This window comes from Balaenoptera acutorostrata, chromosome 19 (assembly GCF_949987535.1).
Source record: "Balaenoptera acutorostrata chromosome 19, mBalAcu1.1, whole genome shotgun sequence".
NCBI classification, from domain to species: Eukaryota; Metazoa; Chordata; class Mammalia; order Artiodactyla; family Balaenopteridae; genus Balaenoptera; species Balaenoptera acutorostrata.
Genome location: NC_080082.1, coordinates 45,010,981 through 45,028,141, shown reverse-complemented (window position 1 = coordinate 45,028,141; position 17,161 = coordinate 45,010,981). Strand labels below are relative to the sequence as shown.

The 17,161-nt window shown below is 50.3% G+C and overlaps 1 protein-coding gene across 1 annotated transcript; it reads right to left on the bottom strand.

Annotated features, from left to right (window-relative positions):
• Positions 1-6,957: 6,957 nt before the first annotated feature.
• On the bottom strand, positions 6,958-15,887 carry POP4 (POP4 homolog, ribonuclease P/MRP subunit). The gene is made up of 7 exons (XM_007165028.2): positions 15,653-15,887; positions 13,868-13,920; positions 11,976-12,199; positions 10,510-10,587; positions 10,269-10,330; positions 8,477-8,578; positions 6,958-7,482 (listed from the first exon to the last, which is right to left on the bottom strand). Exons 1-7 carry the CDS (start codon positions 15,657-15,659, stop codon positions 7,346-7,348), a joined length of 663 nt encoding a protein of 220 aa, XP_007165090.1. The 5' UTR covers positions 15,660-15,887; the 3' UTR covers positions 6,958-7,345.
• Positions 15,888-17,161: the final 1,274 nt, after the last annotated feature.

The window sequence follows — 17,161 nt, the reverse complement described above, 5'->3', positions numbered from 1 at the left end:
TCAGAAATGTATGAAGCACCCACGTAATAGACTCACACGCAGAAAGAGCACAGATCTTTCATTTCCAGTCCTGTAAGCTATCAGCCAGCAAATGCACTCACGTTTCCAGCCCCCGGCCCACAGTGTCCCATCTTCTGTGGACTGGGTGCCAAACAACCCCTCAGGCTCAAATCGTGTCGTCAAATCTCCTGCAGGGGGACCCTGCAGAGACAGACCCTCCTCTCTCAGGTGGTCCTGCTCACAGGGCTGGAACTTTTTACGGTCTCTCCTGCACACAGAGGCGCTGACCGGTGTTGCGGGCGGAGTGCTGGTAAATGGTGAACCAGCCTGATTGGTAGCGTGGTCTAGAGATTCCTGCCATGTTTGGTCTCGAGTTGCCGACACGAGTGGTGCAGTGAAGCCGGAAGAGAGGCACACGTCAGCTCTCCTGGGTGGGGGAGCCCCTCCAGCACACCACTGGATTAGGGTCTGTGTTACTGTGAACAGCATTACAGTCACACACTTTTTGGGGAGACAGAGGGCAACTAAGGATGCTTTTCATCTCACACCACTGCAAGGCAAGTTTCCACCTAACGGAAGGGCAGGGCCATAGGCAGCTCCATCTGCAACGTTATTTCTCTCCTGCCCTTTCTTCTGGCAGAGGGTACAGTTTAATTTGTGTAGATTAAATGAAACTACCATCAACACGCTTTTTTCACGTCCTTTGTGGTTGAACCTGAAGGTCAAGAGTAAGCTGGACCTTGAGCTCGAGTTTCGTTGACTGAATGCCGGGCTCCTTGGGCTCAGCCCCTCTCAGGCCGGGTCACTCGCACCAGCCACCCGTGGCCCCCGCCCACACCCTGGGGTCCAGTGGGCGAAGCTGGAAAGGACAGAGGAGTGCGGGCCACACACACTGCATGTCCCACAACACACAGCTGAAGTGTAAGTGCAGCTGGCTCAGTAGCCGGGAAGGGCAGGGCCTGATGACCCAGGGAACTACTGCTGCCTGGGGTGCCTGACAGCGTGGAAGGTGGGCAGCCTGTGGGTCCCAGGACACAGTGCTGCTCTGCTCTGGACAAGTGGTGATGGGGGCGGTGCTGTCTGGGCCGGAGGGGGTCGTGGCCAGTGTCTCGGCTGCTGGGTCCCAACGCGTATCCGTCATTAGGTCACACCCCTGGCTCCTTGTTTTTTTGTTTTTTGTTTTTGGTCAGACAACAACTATTTAACCGAACACTTATTATGTGCAAGGCAGTGTTCTAGATTGCACTGAGGTCACGATGGCTGTAATGTCCAATAAGACAGGCAAAGTCCCAGTGTTCAAGGAGCTTACATTCTAGTGGAAGAAAATGACAGTAAACAACAGATAAGATTACGTTAGATATTAAGAACTGCTACAGAAGTGTAAGATGGGGGTCATACAAGAGAGGGACTGGTGTGGGAGGCTGCTCAGAGGAGGCCCCTCTGAGAGGGAGGCCAGTTGTGGAGAGCTGAATGCAGAGGACGGGCTGCCTTGTGGTTGGAGGCCCAGGGTAAGAGAGTCCCAGGCAGAGGGAGTGACAGGTGCCAACAGTGAGTTGAACAGAGGTATGTAGAGAAGGCACGGGGGTGGGACACTGGGGAGGTGGGCTGGGCCAGGGTTGGAGATGCTGGCTGGGGTCGGGTATGGGAGGCCCCTGCTGACCCTGGTCAGGAGCTGGCTTTCATTCTAAGTGCACTGGGAAGTCACTGTGGGTTTTGAGCAGAAGGGCAATATGATCTGAGCCATGCTTCACAAAGGCCACGTTGGCTGTCGTGGGGCCCTGTGTGGAGGCTGGGGTCCAAGGAGGGGCTCTGGCTGTTGGCTGAGATGACAGTGGGTAGGACAGGGAGACGGCAAGGAGGGCTGGAAGGAGGCCACCAGCACTTAATGAAAGATTCGTTGGGGGGCATGAACGCAAGAGAGGATGACGCCTGGGTTTCTGGCTTAAGTAGCGGGAGAGACGTGAGGCCGTTCACTGAGGTGGGAGCAGAGGAAAGTCAGTAGTTCTGTGTGCAGCGTATCAGGCTGGGAGGCCATTAGATCTGCAGGTGGGGCTGTCAATGGGCACTTGTTTCCATTCCCTCTTGGAGCAGCTGTTAGGGGTCAGACAGTGCTTCTAGATCACTAGGGGGACAGCAGAGATCAAAACAGAGTCGTTGTCCTTCAGGAGTTCACATTGGAATTGGGGGGAGGCAGGCAATAAAGTTACAGATTCGGGTCTGGGGTTAGGAGGAAGCTAGGTTCCCGATACAATTTTGAGAGTCAAGTGTATTTGAAGTTGTGGATGAGACCACCTACAGAGCAAATGCAGAAGAGCCCAAAGATGGAGTTCAGGGTTCAAGCAACATTTAGAAGTTGGGAAAAGGAGGAGGGTCCATGAAAGAACACTGAGAAGGTGTGGCCAGGGAGGCAGGAGGAAAGTCAGGGAGCGTGGGCCTACACAGCTGTTTCAGGGGGCAGGGCTTGGTCAGTCATGGCAAATGCTGATGAGAGACCAAATAAGATAAGAGAACTGACTACTGCCTTTGGAAAGATGCAGTGCAGTGGAGAGCTGTTCAGTGGAGTGGGAGGGCCAAAAGCGATAGAATGTTTCCCTTCCATTCCATCTCATCCCATTCCCCCTGCCCATTCCAGCCAATCCTGCCCTGTCCTAGCCTGTGCCACCTTTCCTGATCCGCACATCTATGGTATTTAGTGAGAATCTCTGGGTGAGTCCTCCTTCCTGCATCTCCCTCCCACATCCAGGAGCTCAGTCCGAAGGACCAGGTCAGCAAACGTTTTCTGTGAAAGGTGTATGAAGGGGCAGAGCAGGGCTGTGCTCCTGAGAACTGCTTCTTACGACTGGACAGCAGCGCCCTCTTTGGGCAAAGCTGACCAGGACACAGAATGGTTGAACCCTGCTTGGGGCCTTGTCTGTCCATTGTGGACCCCGCTAGGGATGCCAGCTCCAACACTCCTCTGTGCAGCCCATCTCTGTATCTGTCTACTTAGCAATGCCTGCCCTTCACAGCTCAGGAAAGATTACCAAGAATGTTATTGACTCTAATTTTAATTTGTCTAGCACTCTTGTTAATGATGTCTATTTAAGACATCCATTAAAGGCCCATGAGGTTAATTAAATGGACAATTCCAATACAGTTCTATTAGAACCCCCTCTATTAAATTAATATTATAGACATTTAACAGATGTCTTAATTAGGCATTATAGCTAAGAAACGCAAACTAAATTAGAACTAAAGCCATTGTCCAGAAAGAACGCTTTTTAGCATAATTTATGGCTTTTGGGGGGAATGTTCCTGTTTACTCTTCAGAACCTGAGAGATCTGTCATTTGACAATCTTTTCTGGCATTGAGAAAGCACCATCCCGAGAGGCCCAAATCTTAAATCACCGTCCAGATGTCAGAGCTGGAAGAGACTTTAGACACCATCTGGAGTCCATGATCCTCAAACATCAACGACTGGAGGAACCAGCTGGGGTCTTAGAGAAACACAAAGCTATCTGGGCCCCACCCCTGGAGACTGATTGCAGCCCAGGATCTGGCTGCTTTTAACACGCATCCTGATTATCGTACAGGAAGTGCTAGAATACAACTTCGGGAAACCCTGATCTAGTCTCATGGCCACACTTGACAGATGGTGACACTCTCAAGTGTCAAAAGACTTCAGAACTGGGTGACTGGATCAGCAGAATTCCACATTCTGCCCCATGGATTAGAACTTTGCTAGCAGCTCCCGCCATCTCTCCCCTCCCACTGATAAGCTAGGCGTCTCCTGAGTTTGGCAGCCATAGTCCCACAGCCCTTCTTGCCTCTCCTCTTGTTGGCCCTGGGCCCTGTAGGCAGATTTCCTGGGTCCTCCACCTTGGCCCTGCAGGCCCCTGCCCTGAGCCTGTGTGACCACACTCCTCACATCCCACAGCTGCCTGGATCCAGAGCTGCCTCCTCCAGGGAGCCTCCCTTGCCCACCCTGCCTACCTGTGTGTGCATTTCCTCCCCAACCAGACTGTGCCTGGCCCCAACAAGAGGGCGAGGGAAGAGGATTTCAGCCGTTGCAGAAATGTAAGGGAACCTAGCCCCCTCAGGGCTCCTGGTATTGGAGGGAGAAGCTGAACTGAAGTTCTCTGAGCAGGTCCTAGAATCCTGTGGTGATGGGAGCTCAGGGTCCAGCGGCTGGGCTGGGTGAGCTGGCTAATGGTCCAAGCACTCCATATGGGGGTGTGGGAAGGCCAGGCCAGGCCAGTGTCCAAGGATGGGGGTCAGGGTGGGGGGCACAACTAGTCTGTCCCAGCTGGGACAGCTCCATGGCTGTTACGGACTGAATTATGTTCCCTCCAAATTCCTATGTTGAAGCCCTGGGCCCTTAAGGAGGTAATCAAAATTAAATGAGGTTATAAAGGTGGGGCTTTAATTCCATAGGACTGGTGTCCTTGTAAGAAAGGAAGAGACACCAGAGATTCCCCACCCCCCCACCCCTGAGTGCACACAGAAGGCCATTTGAGGACACAGTGAGGTGGCCGAGGAGAAAGCTCTTCCCAGACAGCAATCCTGACGGCACCTTAATCCTGGACTTTCAGCCTCCAGAACAGCGAGAGAAGAAATGTCTGTTGATTAAGTCACCACCTGCAGTATTTTGTTACAGCAGGCCGGGCTAATACAATAGCCGTGGCCCATCATGTCCCTCTTACCCTCCAGGTGCTTCACTCTTTTCCTGCCCTAGAGGCTCTGACCTGTCCTCTGCAGGCGCTACAGTGCGGCTGTGTCCTCCACAGAGCTGGCCCTGGGGGATGTAAAGGGCCTGGGGCCCACTCGCTCTTTGGGGAACAGTGGGTCACTGGACTGATGTCTCCTGACCCCGTGGCCTCCTCCATCCTGTCCTGAGGTGTTAACCATTCTGCTGCTACACAGGCCTCTCTGGGTCAGAGTTCGCCTGGGCATGAAGGTTTACACACAAGGCGAATTTAGCTGTGTCTCACAGGTATCCTACATGTCAAAGGCCCCAGCTCTGCTGGGGTCCTGCTCCCTGGGCAGTGGAGATGGGAGAGACTGGACTGCAGAGTACCACACCGCTCTCCATGACAAGCCCTGTGTCACAGCCATGGGGACACGGCCAGCCCTGTGCACCTCCCTATGCAGAGATTAGTGCAGCTTCATTGGGAACGCTCACTCAGAGCCAGGGCCCAGCCTGGCCTGCGCCGTCCTCACCCCCTCCTCTGCCTGGGAGGACGGCATGGTCCTTGGAGCACAGGACCCAGTGCTAAGTGGGCCTGGGGACAACAGGGCGTCCCAGAAACAGACACGCATAGCAGCAGCTTCGTGGCAGGTGAGCGTTCTCACCGAGTCTCCCTGGGGAGGGGGAGAGAAGTCTACAAATTAAACATCCACTCACATGGAAACTTGAGTCTGCGCCAAATGAAAAACAGATTTCACATGGCAATTGGTTCCAACAACTTTTCTGGAAAGCAACTGTACATTTACACAACATTGGCCGCCTTTTACATTGCAGAGGGGTGGGTGAGAGCAGTGGGGTTTAGAAAATTATAGCACCTATGCTGTTACCAGTGTGGCACTTCCAGATAGCCAGAAGAACAGAAGCCATATTACACGGAAGACCAGAGATTCCCTCAGTGGGAACCCAGGTAATAAAGGGACCACGTCATGCACTTTGGAGTATCTTCTCATCCTTGCGGCCACCCGTGGCTCTGGAGCTAGACTATAGGGTTCAAATCCCAGCTCTACCTGTCTCAGGCTGTGAGGCCTTGGGTGAACGAGTGCTCTGAGTAACAGTGACCTTGTGGTCACACCCGAGGGCTGTCACTGGGTCAGGCTGCCCTGTCTGAGGTGGTGCTGGGACTTGAGCTCCCAATCACAGGCAGTGATGGCTAGACTGGGGAGAGCACCCAAGGAGACTCAGACCCTCCTGGTAAGTGAGGGACACCATGCACAGACAGAAGCGGGGTCGAGCCGCCGGGCACGTCCGTGGGAGACCCTGGGCGCGCTCAGCCTTCGGGAGGTGCAGAGGCACCGCTAGGTCTTCTTGCTCTCCTCCAATAATGTGAAGTCAGTGTTTACGCTCTCCCCTCCACTGTGGTGTTTCTCGTCCAGTGTGGACTCTGAGCGCAAAATGCTGACACAGTGAAGCCTCTGGCATTGCTGCTACTCTTGGTGCGGAAGAAAAAGCACATGAATTTGCTGCCAGTTTGTCGTCAGGAATGCTTCTGCCCTCACCCTGTTGGTCAGCAAACACTTGCTTCTCAAAACAAAGGGGCGATAGGGCCTTCTGAGCCATGTAGCTTTCCTGGTAGCAGACGCTGGAAGTCTGGTCCCCACCCTGTCCTCATTCGGCCAGTCTGTACTCAGGCCCTGCACAGCAGGGCCCCTCTACTGGCCCACAGGCACACTGCCCAGAGGGCTAGGGTCAGACTGCAGAGCCTGCAGAGCCACGGCTTCCAGCAGCAAAAATGGGACTAAGACGTCAACTAAGGTGTCACTGCTGGGGACTCAGGCTTTCCTAGTAGGTTAGGCCTTGGGAAGAGCTCCAGTCTTATTTTCCCTTCAGCCCACCTTCCTTTGGAGACTAACAGACTCAGGAATTGAGAACACTCTTGTAGGCTTAAGCTCCTTATATTGGAACAAGCTTCAATAAGCACACCTAGGCCCGACATTCTGCCTTTGTGGTCCACCTCAGTTCGAACTCCTGAATGGGCCCTAAGTCACTGAGCAACTTCACCACTCATTCCTCTTCAACTTTCTTGAAACAGCAAAGTAAACCTCAGGGCAAAGAGTTCGACAGCAGGCATGATTTAAAGTGATGTATCAAAGAAGGAGGGCACCACTGAACTAGTGAGACATGGTGCCTGATGACAGAGCAAAAGTAAAGGCACGAGCCAGGAACAGCTCGGGCTTCCCCTTCCCTTCCATCCTGGCGGTGCTGCAGGAATCACTCCTGTAGCCTGTTCTTGCCCACATGCATATTTTATTATCACATAAACAACTCATTCATCATAGAACATTCTGAAAACACTGAAAAGTATGAAAAAGAAAAACCAAATAAACTCACTATTCAAGTCAACCTGTGTTAATTCTAGTGTTTTCTGCCAATCTTTTCTGTCCATGGGAGTAATACAAAAACAAGAGCATCTATAAAGACACATCCCTGTGGCCTCTGACTTCTGTGCTCAGTACAGTGTGCTTCTTCCCAGATGATTAAACGTCCTTAACTCTGATTTAGACCGGCTGGAGGTGGTCTATAACCAGAACTGGCCCGACCATCTCTTCCCTGAAAGGTGGGTAATTCAGGTTGTTTCCAGTTTTTCGCTGTCATAAACGATTCCCTTAGGCAGGAAGAGCTCACAGGTCAATTGTTCCCTTTGCTTTGAACTTCTTCGCAGACCGCTCGCTTGACCGCAGCTGGAATTTGCTCCCATAAATGTAGGAAATAAAGCCATCGATCTCCACAGTGAACACACAGTTTAGCTTGGGGATAACTAAAAAAAAGCAGGAGAAAAAGGATGAGGGAAAAAATCCTGGCAGTAAGTTCACTTTTGTGGAGACTATTATTCCCAAGATGTTTGTATTAGAAAATACAACAAGCTAATAGGAAAAGATAATAAGAAATGGAGGAACCCACAAAGGTAACAGCACCAGGATTAAAGGGGATTATTCTGCCAAAAGGCCAATTTATTCACATTTTAAATATAACTCAACACCTAGTTTTCCGGGTCAAAGGCTATGAACCGAACTCCCAAAACCAGAAACCCCCAGAAAAACTGCCAGAAACAGGTTTTGCCGCATAACTTTCAGATGGACTCATGGCTTTATGCTTACTGGGGAAACCTGTACACCACTTTCTGAGGTTTAAAATGAGAGCAGAAGAATATAGAGGGGAATGGAACAAAGCAACAAGAAAACCAAGCTTCAAAAAATTAAAGGAACAAAAACCTCCCGCTGTGGTTTTGAAATCTCTGGATTCATGGGCAAGGAGGGGGTGTGGAAATCCTGACAGACTGGCTGCTCGTCTCTGCCAGAAGAGTGAGCTCTAGCACACCAGGCGGATAAGCTTGCACTTGCTTCCCTGGAACCCAGAGAATCACCACCAAGGGCGCTGGCTCCGGGAACTGCAGGGGCAGGCGCTACCTTAGCTTCGTCCCTGCTATCTGTCTAGCTGTAATCCTCTGGGAGGCAGCAGCCTTTGGGCAGGTGGAGGGTCCCAGTCCTGGAAACAGACCCAAGTGTCTGGAGGCACAGCCAAGCAGCCCTTCCTTCCCTTGATCACATCCAGCCAAGGCTGCTGGCTGGGCTCATGAGGACCTCAGGGAGAGCCCTGGGTGCTGGGATGGTCTCTGCAGGCTTGGAATGTAAGGTCAGCAGGTACCTACAATCTGTGCTGACCTGAAAGGCCAAACTGAGCTTTAGAGCCATGAGGAAAGGGCCGACAAATCGGCTGGGGAGGCCACAGCCCACGGCGATCCAGTTACGTACCTTTCAGGCGGTCTTCTTTAGTGATAATTTTGAAAATGTGCTTTGTTTCCTGTAGAAGGATTCCTGTAATGCCCACATAGGAGGGGCATTTGGATTTTGTAACTGCAAAGGAAAAGGGTGGTTCAGGGCTCAGGCCTCTGTGGTGTTAGGGGAGCCACAGGCAGCCAGGCCTGCGGGGGCTGTGGGTTCTGGTCCCAACCTTGAGCCAGCAGAGGAAGAAAGACCACCCACAGGGGCAGGGTGAGGTGGAGGCTCCTTGGCTGGGCAGCGACCAAGTGGGATGAGAACCTAGGCTTCCCAATCTCTTGGCGGTGGCTTTACAGCCTCTGTGCTCTGATAAGGTGTCCTCTGGAAGGCCTGCTGCCACAGGGGTCCTGGGCAGGATTCTGGAGCCAAGAGGTCACACGTGTATCTAGCACCACCAAGGCCCACAGTCGGGTTGCTCTGGCAGGGCCAAGCCTCACTTACAGGACCTGAATGAACGCCTGTTCATCATGGTCTTCCCAGAACCTCCTGAACTCTGGACAGAATGGGAGCCCTCTATAGGCCACGCAGCAGTGAGCTGCCACCACAGGCAGCAGGCCTCTCACCTCCCCCAACCCATCCCCCAGTGTAGTCAATACACATTCACTGAACGCCTCCTATGTGTCTGGCACTGTCCTAGGTAGGTGCTGGGCACAGTAGTAAGTCCTGCTCTCACGAAGCTGCTGTTCTAATAGGGGGAGGGGTAATGTGTACCAAACCAGACAACTGTATTTTCTGAGAGTGATGAGTGCTATGAAAAAAACAAGGGCAGGGTAATGGGGTGGGGGGTCATCTTTAGCTATGGTAGACCCCTGGGAAGCGACATCTGAGTAGGGACCTGAATAATGAGAAAGAATCAGTCCCTGAGCACACAGAACTCTCTGGGTAGAGGGAAGAAGCAAATGCTAAGACCCTGTGGCAGGGCCAGGCCTGGTGAGAAGCAGAAAGCAGGGCAGTATGGTTAGACCTGTGCCCAAGGAGTTTGGACAGGCTGTTTAGACCACAGTAAGGAGGCAGAAGGGACACAACTTGATTTCTGTTGTAGAATCTTCACTCTGGCTGCCTGGTCAGGGGAGGAGCAGTGTGTCAGCAGGGAGAGGGTTAGGCAGCTTTGCAGTAATCCAGGGGAGATGGTGGTGGCTTAGATTTGGGTGTTAGGACGTGCTAATGGATTGGAGGTAGGCAATTAGGAAAGAAGAAACGTGGATACCTCCTAGGTTTTTGGCTTGAACAACCCGGGTAAACAGTGGCACTATATTAGTGGCACTCAGTAGTACTCAGTGGTATTACTAAAGGTGATTCTCAGTGGCAACTTAGATGATGAAGGCCAGGGGAGGGGCTGATCTGAGGAGAGGCTCAGAATTCTGTTTTGGATAAGTATAGTTTACAATGTCTACTGCACGTCTGGGTGGCTATGTCCAGTAGACAGTTGAATTCAAGGAGTTCAAGGGTAAGGTCTGTGCTGGAGATGACAACTTGGGAACTGTTGGTCCATAGCCAACATTTAAAACCACGGGGCTGTTCAAGATACCAGGCTGTGGGTGAGTGCCAGCAGCTGCCGTGTCCTTTGGGATACCAGCAGGGGTCTTCTGTGTGGAGAAGATACACAGAGGCCATTTAGAGTATCCAACAAGTGGCCAGACTTGGCTAAGACAGCCATAGTCATCATCCACCCTAAGTGCTGGTGCTGTAGGGATATCCACATAGCAAGGAATTGTCACTGAATGATGGCTTGGGCATCCAGATGATGTGCTCTTAGGCAAATTACCTGAAACAATAGCGCCGTGAAGATCTGCCTTTAAAAGCTTGGCCTGAATCATCTGTGGCTGCCTACGAGGTAAACAAAAGCCCATAATGTATACCATGAAAATGAATTCTGAAAGAAGTAAACAGGTCTACAAACTTCTGCAGCCAGGCAGTGCTGATAGCAGGCTCCGAAAGCTGCATTTACAATGATCCTAAGACTCGGGCTCTGCCTCAAAGGGCAAGGCTTCAGAATTGTAACTCACATGTCTGGTTTGAGACCACTGCACAGATCCCGGATGTACTGTTTCCAGAGTTCATGTAGAGGGAGAAAAAGACTGTATCTGTGGCAAAGTCAGATAGAGGTAAAACGTTAGGCAATGTGAGCTTGGGATTATAACATCCAAAGAGCACAGAGCTTGGCTTGATGCCAAGGACCATGACCTGGATCACTGGGGTCTGGGTGCAAATTCTAGTTCTACTCCCGATAACTGCACTAAAATCCAGTACTTTCACCTCTCAAACCTTAGTTTCCTCGCTGGTAGAACCCTCTCAAAGCTAAGTTTTTGCTAATGAGAAGAGGAAGGCGTTGCCTTCCTTTGCCCCTTCATCCTTCCTGCTGGTTAGATGCAGGCATGACAGCTGGAGCTCAAGCAGACATCTTCGACCACGAAGTAACACCTACAAATGGTGGAGCAGCAAGGACGCACCCAGGGCTACACTCCTGGTTGTCTGATGGCTGTGGAACTGCCTACCACACCAGCCCAGGATGGTGTTCATCTAGACTTCTTTTCACAAGAGAAATAAACTTCCATCTTATTTAAGCCACTGCTATTTTGAGGTTTTCTGTTACAGGAAGCTGAACCCAGTAAGCCCTCAGTAAGCAGGAGTTGCTGGTTGTCACAAGTCCCCGTGCAAGGTGACAGGCTCTGTCTGGAGGACGAGTGACAAGTGGCGGGGTGAAGGAGAGGGAGCAGGTGAGACGACCCCAAACGGGCCTTCCTGGCGCTTCACGGGGAGTCCCTTTAACGAAGCTACTGGTTAGAGAAATGAGAACCTCAGGCTCAAACCCAAAGTGGACTCTCTTGGTGGGGACATGGGCGAGGCACACCAGGGGCAGGCAGCAGTCCCTTCCTCCTCCCAAAGCCCAGCTAACTTTGTGAGAGGGGCCATGAACAAAGTGACAGACTCTGTCTTGTGGGATGTGGGAGGCTATCTGGTTACAGATCTTGGAGCAAAAGCATAGGAACAGTCCTAAGACATGCAAATGCAGAACCGCGGCCAAGGAGGGATGGAGTGTCAGCTGGAGGGAGGAACATGTTCTCCCACAGAGAGTGACGTGTCTCTTTCAGAAACTTCTGAAACATGTGGGCAGCACATTCTTTGGCAATAAGACCCCAATGGGTGATTCTGTCTAGTGCTATTAGAAGCTACAAAGAGATATATGTTAAGAAATATCAGTTCCTCTTTTTCTAAGAAAACTGAAAGACAAATAGTCTGTTGCCCATGGCTTATGGCACTGGTCTTATTAGTTAAGGACAGGACAGAAGCCCAGCAGAAAAGCCAAACCCAAACAGTCCGAATTGGTAAAGGAAGCCTGCCCCCTTGTGGCAGAAGTGGGAGAGGCTCTCTTAGCTTAAGCAGAGCAGGGGCTACCTAGCTTCCCAAGTCCATACTCAACACAAGGAAGATTAAGTCTCTGGGGTGGAAAGGCAGGAAAGGCTTGCCATACCTCTGTTGCTCTGGATTAATGTCAAAGAGCCGCAGCTCCCTCCTCTGCTTGGCAGAGAGGCCTTTAGATTTCTTTTTCTTTTCCTTCTGCTTTCGGTGAGTGAAGTACTCCAGAACAACGGCCTTGCGTTGCAGGTGGTCCTCCTGGGCTTGCTGGCTCATGTGGGGCATGCTCCGCTTCAGGAAGGCCCTCACAAAGGCCTCGGCCCGCTGGGTTCCTGGGTGCTGCATGAGGACAAGATGATGTGGTGCTCACAGCTCTGGTTGGGGCTACCCAGACCCCTAGGCCCTCCCCAACACCGCTGCAACAGCAGATGGGCCGCCTTCACTGACCCACCTATCTACCCACTGAGGCTCACACAGCCTCTCATCTGCTGCGTGTTCGCTACCCCCAGCTGGCCAGATGTGAAAGTCACATTCAAATGCCAATTCGTAACTGCCACACAAAACAGCCACGTCAAACTCCAACCTCCTACCCTGCTCTCTGAGGTTATTCTGAGAATAAAAACAAAACAAAACAAAAAACAACAACGAAAAAATTAAAGCAAAACAAACAAAAAAAACATTACCTTTGGAATAAAAGACTTCTCTCATCCTTGAGAAATGTATGACAACGGTATTTAAACTGTCATGATCAGATGAAGGCAAGCTCAGAGTACAGCCAGGCTATGGCCTTGAAGGAAATGACCCCAACACTAGGAAAAACGGCATAACCAAGCACTCCAGGGTGGGCCCAGCCGCAGCAGGTAGGGATTTTGACGTTGCGGCCATATCGTAATACTCTTTACTTGAGTTTCCAGCCTGTGGATGCAGCATGGCTATTTTCCTGGTCTGCTCTGGCATCACTTGAGGAAATAAACTGTCAGCGTGTCTTAGCCCCATGTGTTCACTCTTTTCCACATAGAGCAGAGCATCACATGACTGTGACTGAGCACCTGCACTTACAGAGGACTTCTGGGCAAAGTAACTATCATAAATTGTGTGTAATTCTTGAAAGAACAAGCATCACTGTTTCTCAAGTTGGAGTTCCACCAGTCTATTCCTCATTCGGACGCTTTGCCCTCATGTTTGCCATAGCCCTGGGGAGCACAGTCTACTGAGGTCCTCCCTCTTGACGGGGCCATTTCCTGGACCTTTGTTGCACTAACTGGGCTGCAAACACCTTGCGGCTAATGTGTCAATAGTAATCAAGCTCTCATTTCATGGGCAGAAGCAGGCACGTGGATGGGTGGGAGGTGGGGATAAGGATGTGATACACACGCTCTTCATGGTATCACATGGTAAGGAGGGCAGTCAGCTTCAGCTTTGTACTTTTAGAAAGTAAAAATTCATTATTATCAGTATTATTACTATAAGAGGACATTTGATTCTTTAAATACCTAAGTGGCCCATCTTTCATGGAGAAGCCAAATGGGCCACTTAAGGTGTATCAGTCTTTCAAAATCTTGATTTCAAAAGCAACTCCCTCATTATGAGTCACCAGTGAAGCTTCTGCCAAACTGACAAAGAATGTTTGTAGCACCCAGATATGATCCATCAATTACACTTATGAAATGTGATCTGACTGCCCTCTTCAGGAGTGAAAGGGGCACAGTAACAAGGTCAAATGACAGTGCTTGCCACGGCAGGTGTCAGGTGAGCATAGCCTAGTGTCCCCTACACAATGGGAGATGACACAGATCAAGAAATCCCAGTTAACCAAACTTGACTCTGGTATAATGGGAAAGGAGGCCAGTAGAACAACAAACCTTGATTAAGCCTAACATGTCTGCTGGAAACGTGAGGAGTGAAATGTGGGAAAGGACACCTAAAACAGCACTAACGGTTAAGAAGCCACTGAGCCATCTTTGTCATCACCTCTGTTGCTCCCAGACCTCCTGCCAAGCACTGTACCTGAATGTCGAACTCTTTTGCCTCTTTCTGAGAAAAGGCATGGTAGATCACACCTGGGGGATTTAAAAAAGACAAACACGAAATGATCAACTCTGTTGGCTATGGCTATAAGACCTAAGACTTTTATAACTATGAAAACAACTATGCTTATTCAGAGACAGAAGATGGGGGTAGTACAATGAGCACAGCTTCAAAGCTTTCTTGGATGCCTCTTACCCTACCCTCCAGCCACATCTGTGCTAGAAGTTCCAATGGTGTGCTTTAAAATAGTGCTTCTCAAACATGAATGTGCGTCAGAATCTCTGGGAACTTATTAAATGAAGATTCTTGGGCCCCACTCTCAGATCCTGCATTTCTAACAAGTTCTCAGATGCTACTGAAGCTCAGCAGATGATACTTAGAGTTGCCCTGGTTTAAAATACCACAGGTTAGGAGCCTGAGCAGTTGCTCTAGAAGTCTAATGATGTAACTCATTTAAAAGTTATGTGACAGGGCTTTCCAGGATGAAGATAGTTGGAACTATTACATTTTGTTTACTGTTAGATGTTTAAAAAAGACTCTTCACATTTTAATATCTACGAAACTGACATGTATTATACAATTGATGGTGTCCTAAACTGATAAAATACAGTAGATCTTTCTTCAAGCTCAAAATACACATTGCTCAATGTGGTTTTAACCTTTAAAAACTCACACTCCTGTTTCTTAATTTGTCTGAAGAAGAAAACCATGGCACTGGGGACAGAATATGGGTGTGAATGTAATAAGAATGAGACAAAGGCCTGGTTTAAGGGCCAAAAGACTAGAAAATTTGGTTCACGCTCTATAAATTCCATCCCAGCTCTACTGTGCTTCCCTGAGTACATTTGAACCAGCAAACCAAAGTGGTTACAAGTTTTATATAGAGTCTGGTTCTCTCTCAGATGGAAGATAGGGATTAAAACCTGTCTGTAGAGAGCAACTTGCAGGGCTTGGACCCCAGGAATGACTCTGTACCTGTCACAGGTGCCTTGCATTAGACCCAGAAGTCTTTTATTTCCTATAACAATAGACACCTTAACAGTTATTGAGCCCTCATTGCTTGCCATGCCCCTGATTAAAAGCTACATACATTTCATCTCATTATACTTTCTGAACAATCCTTTAAAGGAGTTATTATTCCTAGTATGCACTGAGAAAATTGAAGTTAAAATATGCTGAGACACTTAACTTGATCACATAGGTAGGGAGTGGCAGAGGTGGAACTCAAAATCCAGTTTTAACGGTGTCATGCCCCTGCCTCTAAATGCCCTGGGTGCTTTCTCCCCTCCTTGGCACACCTCTGCTCAACTCTCAAAGCTTTGGGCTAGTGGCATCAATCCCCAGCACGCTCCCTGCGCTTTACACCAGACAAGGGTGATTCACAGAATAGCAGGCTGAGCAGGCATCATTATCAGTACCTTACAAAAGGGGAAACCGGGTTGCAGAGAGGAACAGGGCCTTGACCACGCCAAGAGGGAGATAGTGACCAAGTCGTACCAAGGCCTTGGGCCGACCTCTAGCACCACTCACTACTACTGAGCAGCCCCCGGAGAGAACCTGCCTCCAGCTCTGACATAGTTCAGAGACTAGCCAGGCCAACCGGGACTCCGGGCCACAGTTACACTTAGGTAAGGCGGGACAATTTCCACAGCAGATCCGTTCGGACTCCGCAGCGACCCTTTTCACCCACCAGTATCTACACCTAGTCTCCGACTCTTTAACATCCCACCCCTCTCCAATTTCGTGACCCTCAACACGGCTTACTGTTCATTCTCGGGCCGCTTCCGGTGCGCTCTGTTGACGTCTTCTCCAGGCGTCGCTCACTCTCTACCTCTCTCTACTTTCTTCAGCAGCCCTCGACCACCACAGCCTCTCTCGTCAAAGTTTGTGGTGGAGAGGTTCCTTGTGCCCGAAGTCGCGCGGTAAGCTAAGCTGACAGACTGACACGCTCCTACCGGAATCAGGAACCACAATCTCCAAGCTCGAGGATGGCGCTGTCCGTGACGTCACCGACGCGCGCTGACTTACGGTGGCGCATGCGCCTCGGAGCGGACTCCGCAGCGCGGAGGACTGCTGCGGGTTTTGAAACTGTCTCTCCGTGGTGGGGCTCTCTCAGTGTGTGTTTTGTAGGCGAGGGAAGGCCAGAAGCAGTAGGGTTGGAGTTGGGGAGTGTGGAATGCTTGTGAAGGCCTGGAATAGAGCGAGGCGAGTCGACTTGGAGAGGTCAGAGGGAGGTTGGGGACCAGGGGAGGGTGGACATGGGATGCGGAGGGTGGTGGGAGTGAAGTCTTTGCGATCCCTAATCGTGCTCTCCACACGTCAGCCGAGGCACTGAAGTTGGGATAGGAGGCTAGCTGTGTCATCTCGCTTAAGGCACTTCCCATCTCTGGGCCTCACTTTTCCCGTGTACTGTGTGAGTGGGGTTGGACTTGATAGTCTCTGAAAGTTTTCTTGAGACCCGGCATATTAGTTTCTGTCAGTAAGATAAAAGGCAAGGAATTGATTCTCGTTGCCCTGGGGAAGGGTTCAAGAAGTGTGCCTGCAAGGCCTGGTGGAGACCTCTTAGATGAGACCCGATGCTGCACAGAACTGTGTAGCCTTAACTTTTACTGAGTGTTGGGCATGGGCAGGGTGCTGCTCGGGAAAGAAAAGCAATATGGTTTGTATTCTAAGCTAGTGGTTCTCACCTTTCAGTATGGTATAAACTCCTTTTAAAGAAAAAATATTTCTCAGGGAACCCTGGGAGTATGTCCACGCATCCTAGTTTGAGAAACATTGACTTAAGTTTCTTAAGTGGCGGTGACCTTGTGCCATTTTGATCTTAAACATAAGACTGCAGGCCCTGAAATTGAGTGACTTGTCTAGCATTTACCTTATATGTATATTACCATCACAACTGAAACACAGCATTTAAACCAAAACGTATTGCACTTGCAGATGCCTGAGAATACTTAGGAGTCTATGGAACTAAGTTTGAGAAACTGCTCTTGGGGATCCATACTATGTGAACTACCATATCTGTTTTTTTAAAATAGCAGCAGAAGACAGCAAGAGCCAATTTCAGTGTTATACTCAAGGGGGCCCTTTTGAGCAGGACCTTGGTGATTATGGAGATAAGGGAGAAGGCAGACCTCTGTCTTTGAGAGTTTTTCTAGGGTTGTTAGGACTCTGAACTCCCAATTGACCCCTTCTCGAGTAGTCAAGGCAGCCCTGGATGACTGCTAAGTCTTCCCTAGAATTCCCTGATTGTGGTGGGGTAAGCACTCCCAGAGC

Bases quoted from the DNA above. Each gene is read 5' to 3' on its own strand.
- POP4 (XM_007165028.2), bottom strand. The intron at 10,588-11,975 runs GTATGGCAAGCC...ACTTTGCCACAG, and splicing joins ATTAATCCAGAGCAACAGAG to ATACAGTCTTTTTCTCCCTC. The intron at 8,579-10,268 runs GTAATTTGCCTA...TTTCCTTTGCAG, and splicing joins TCACGGCGCTATTGTTTCAG to TTACAAAATCCAAATGCCCC.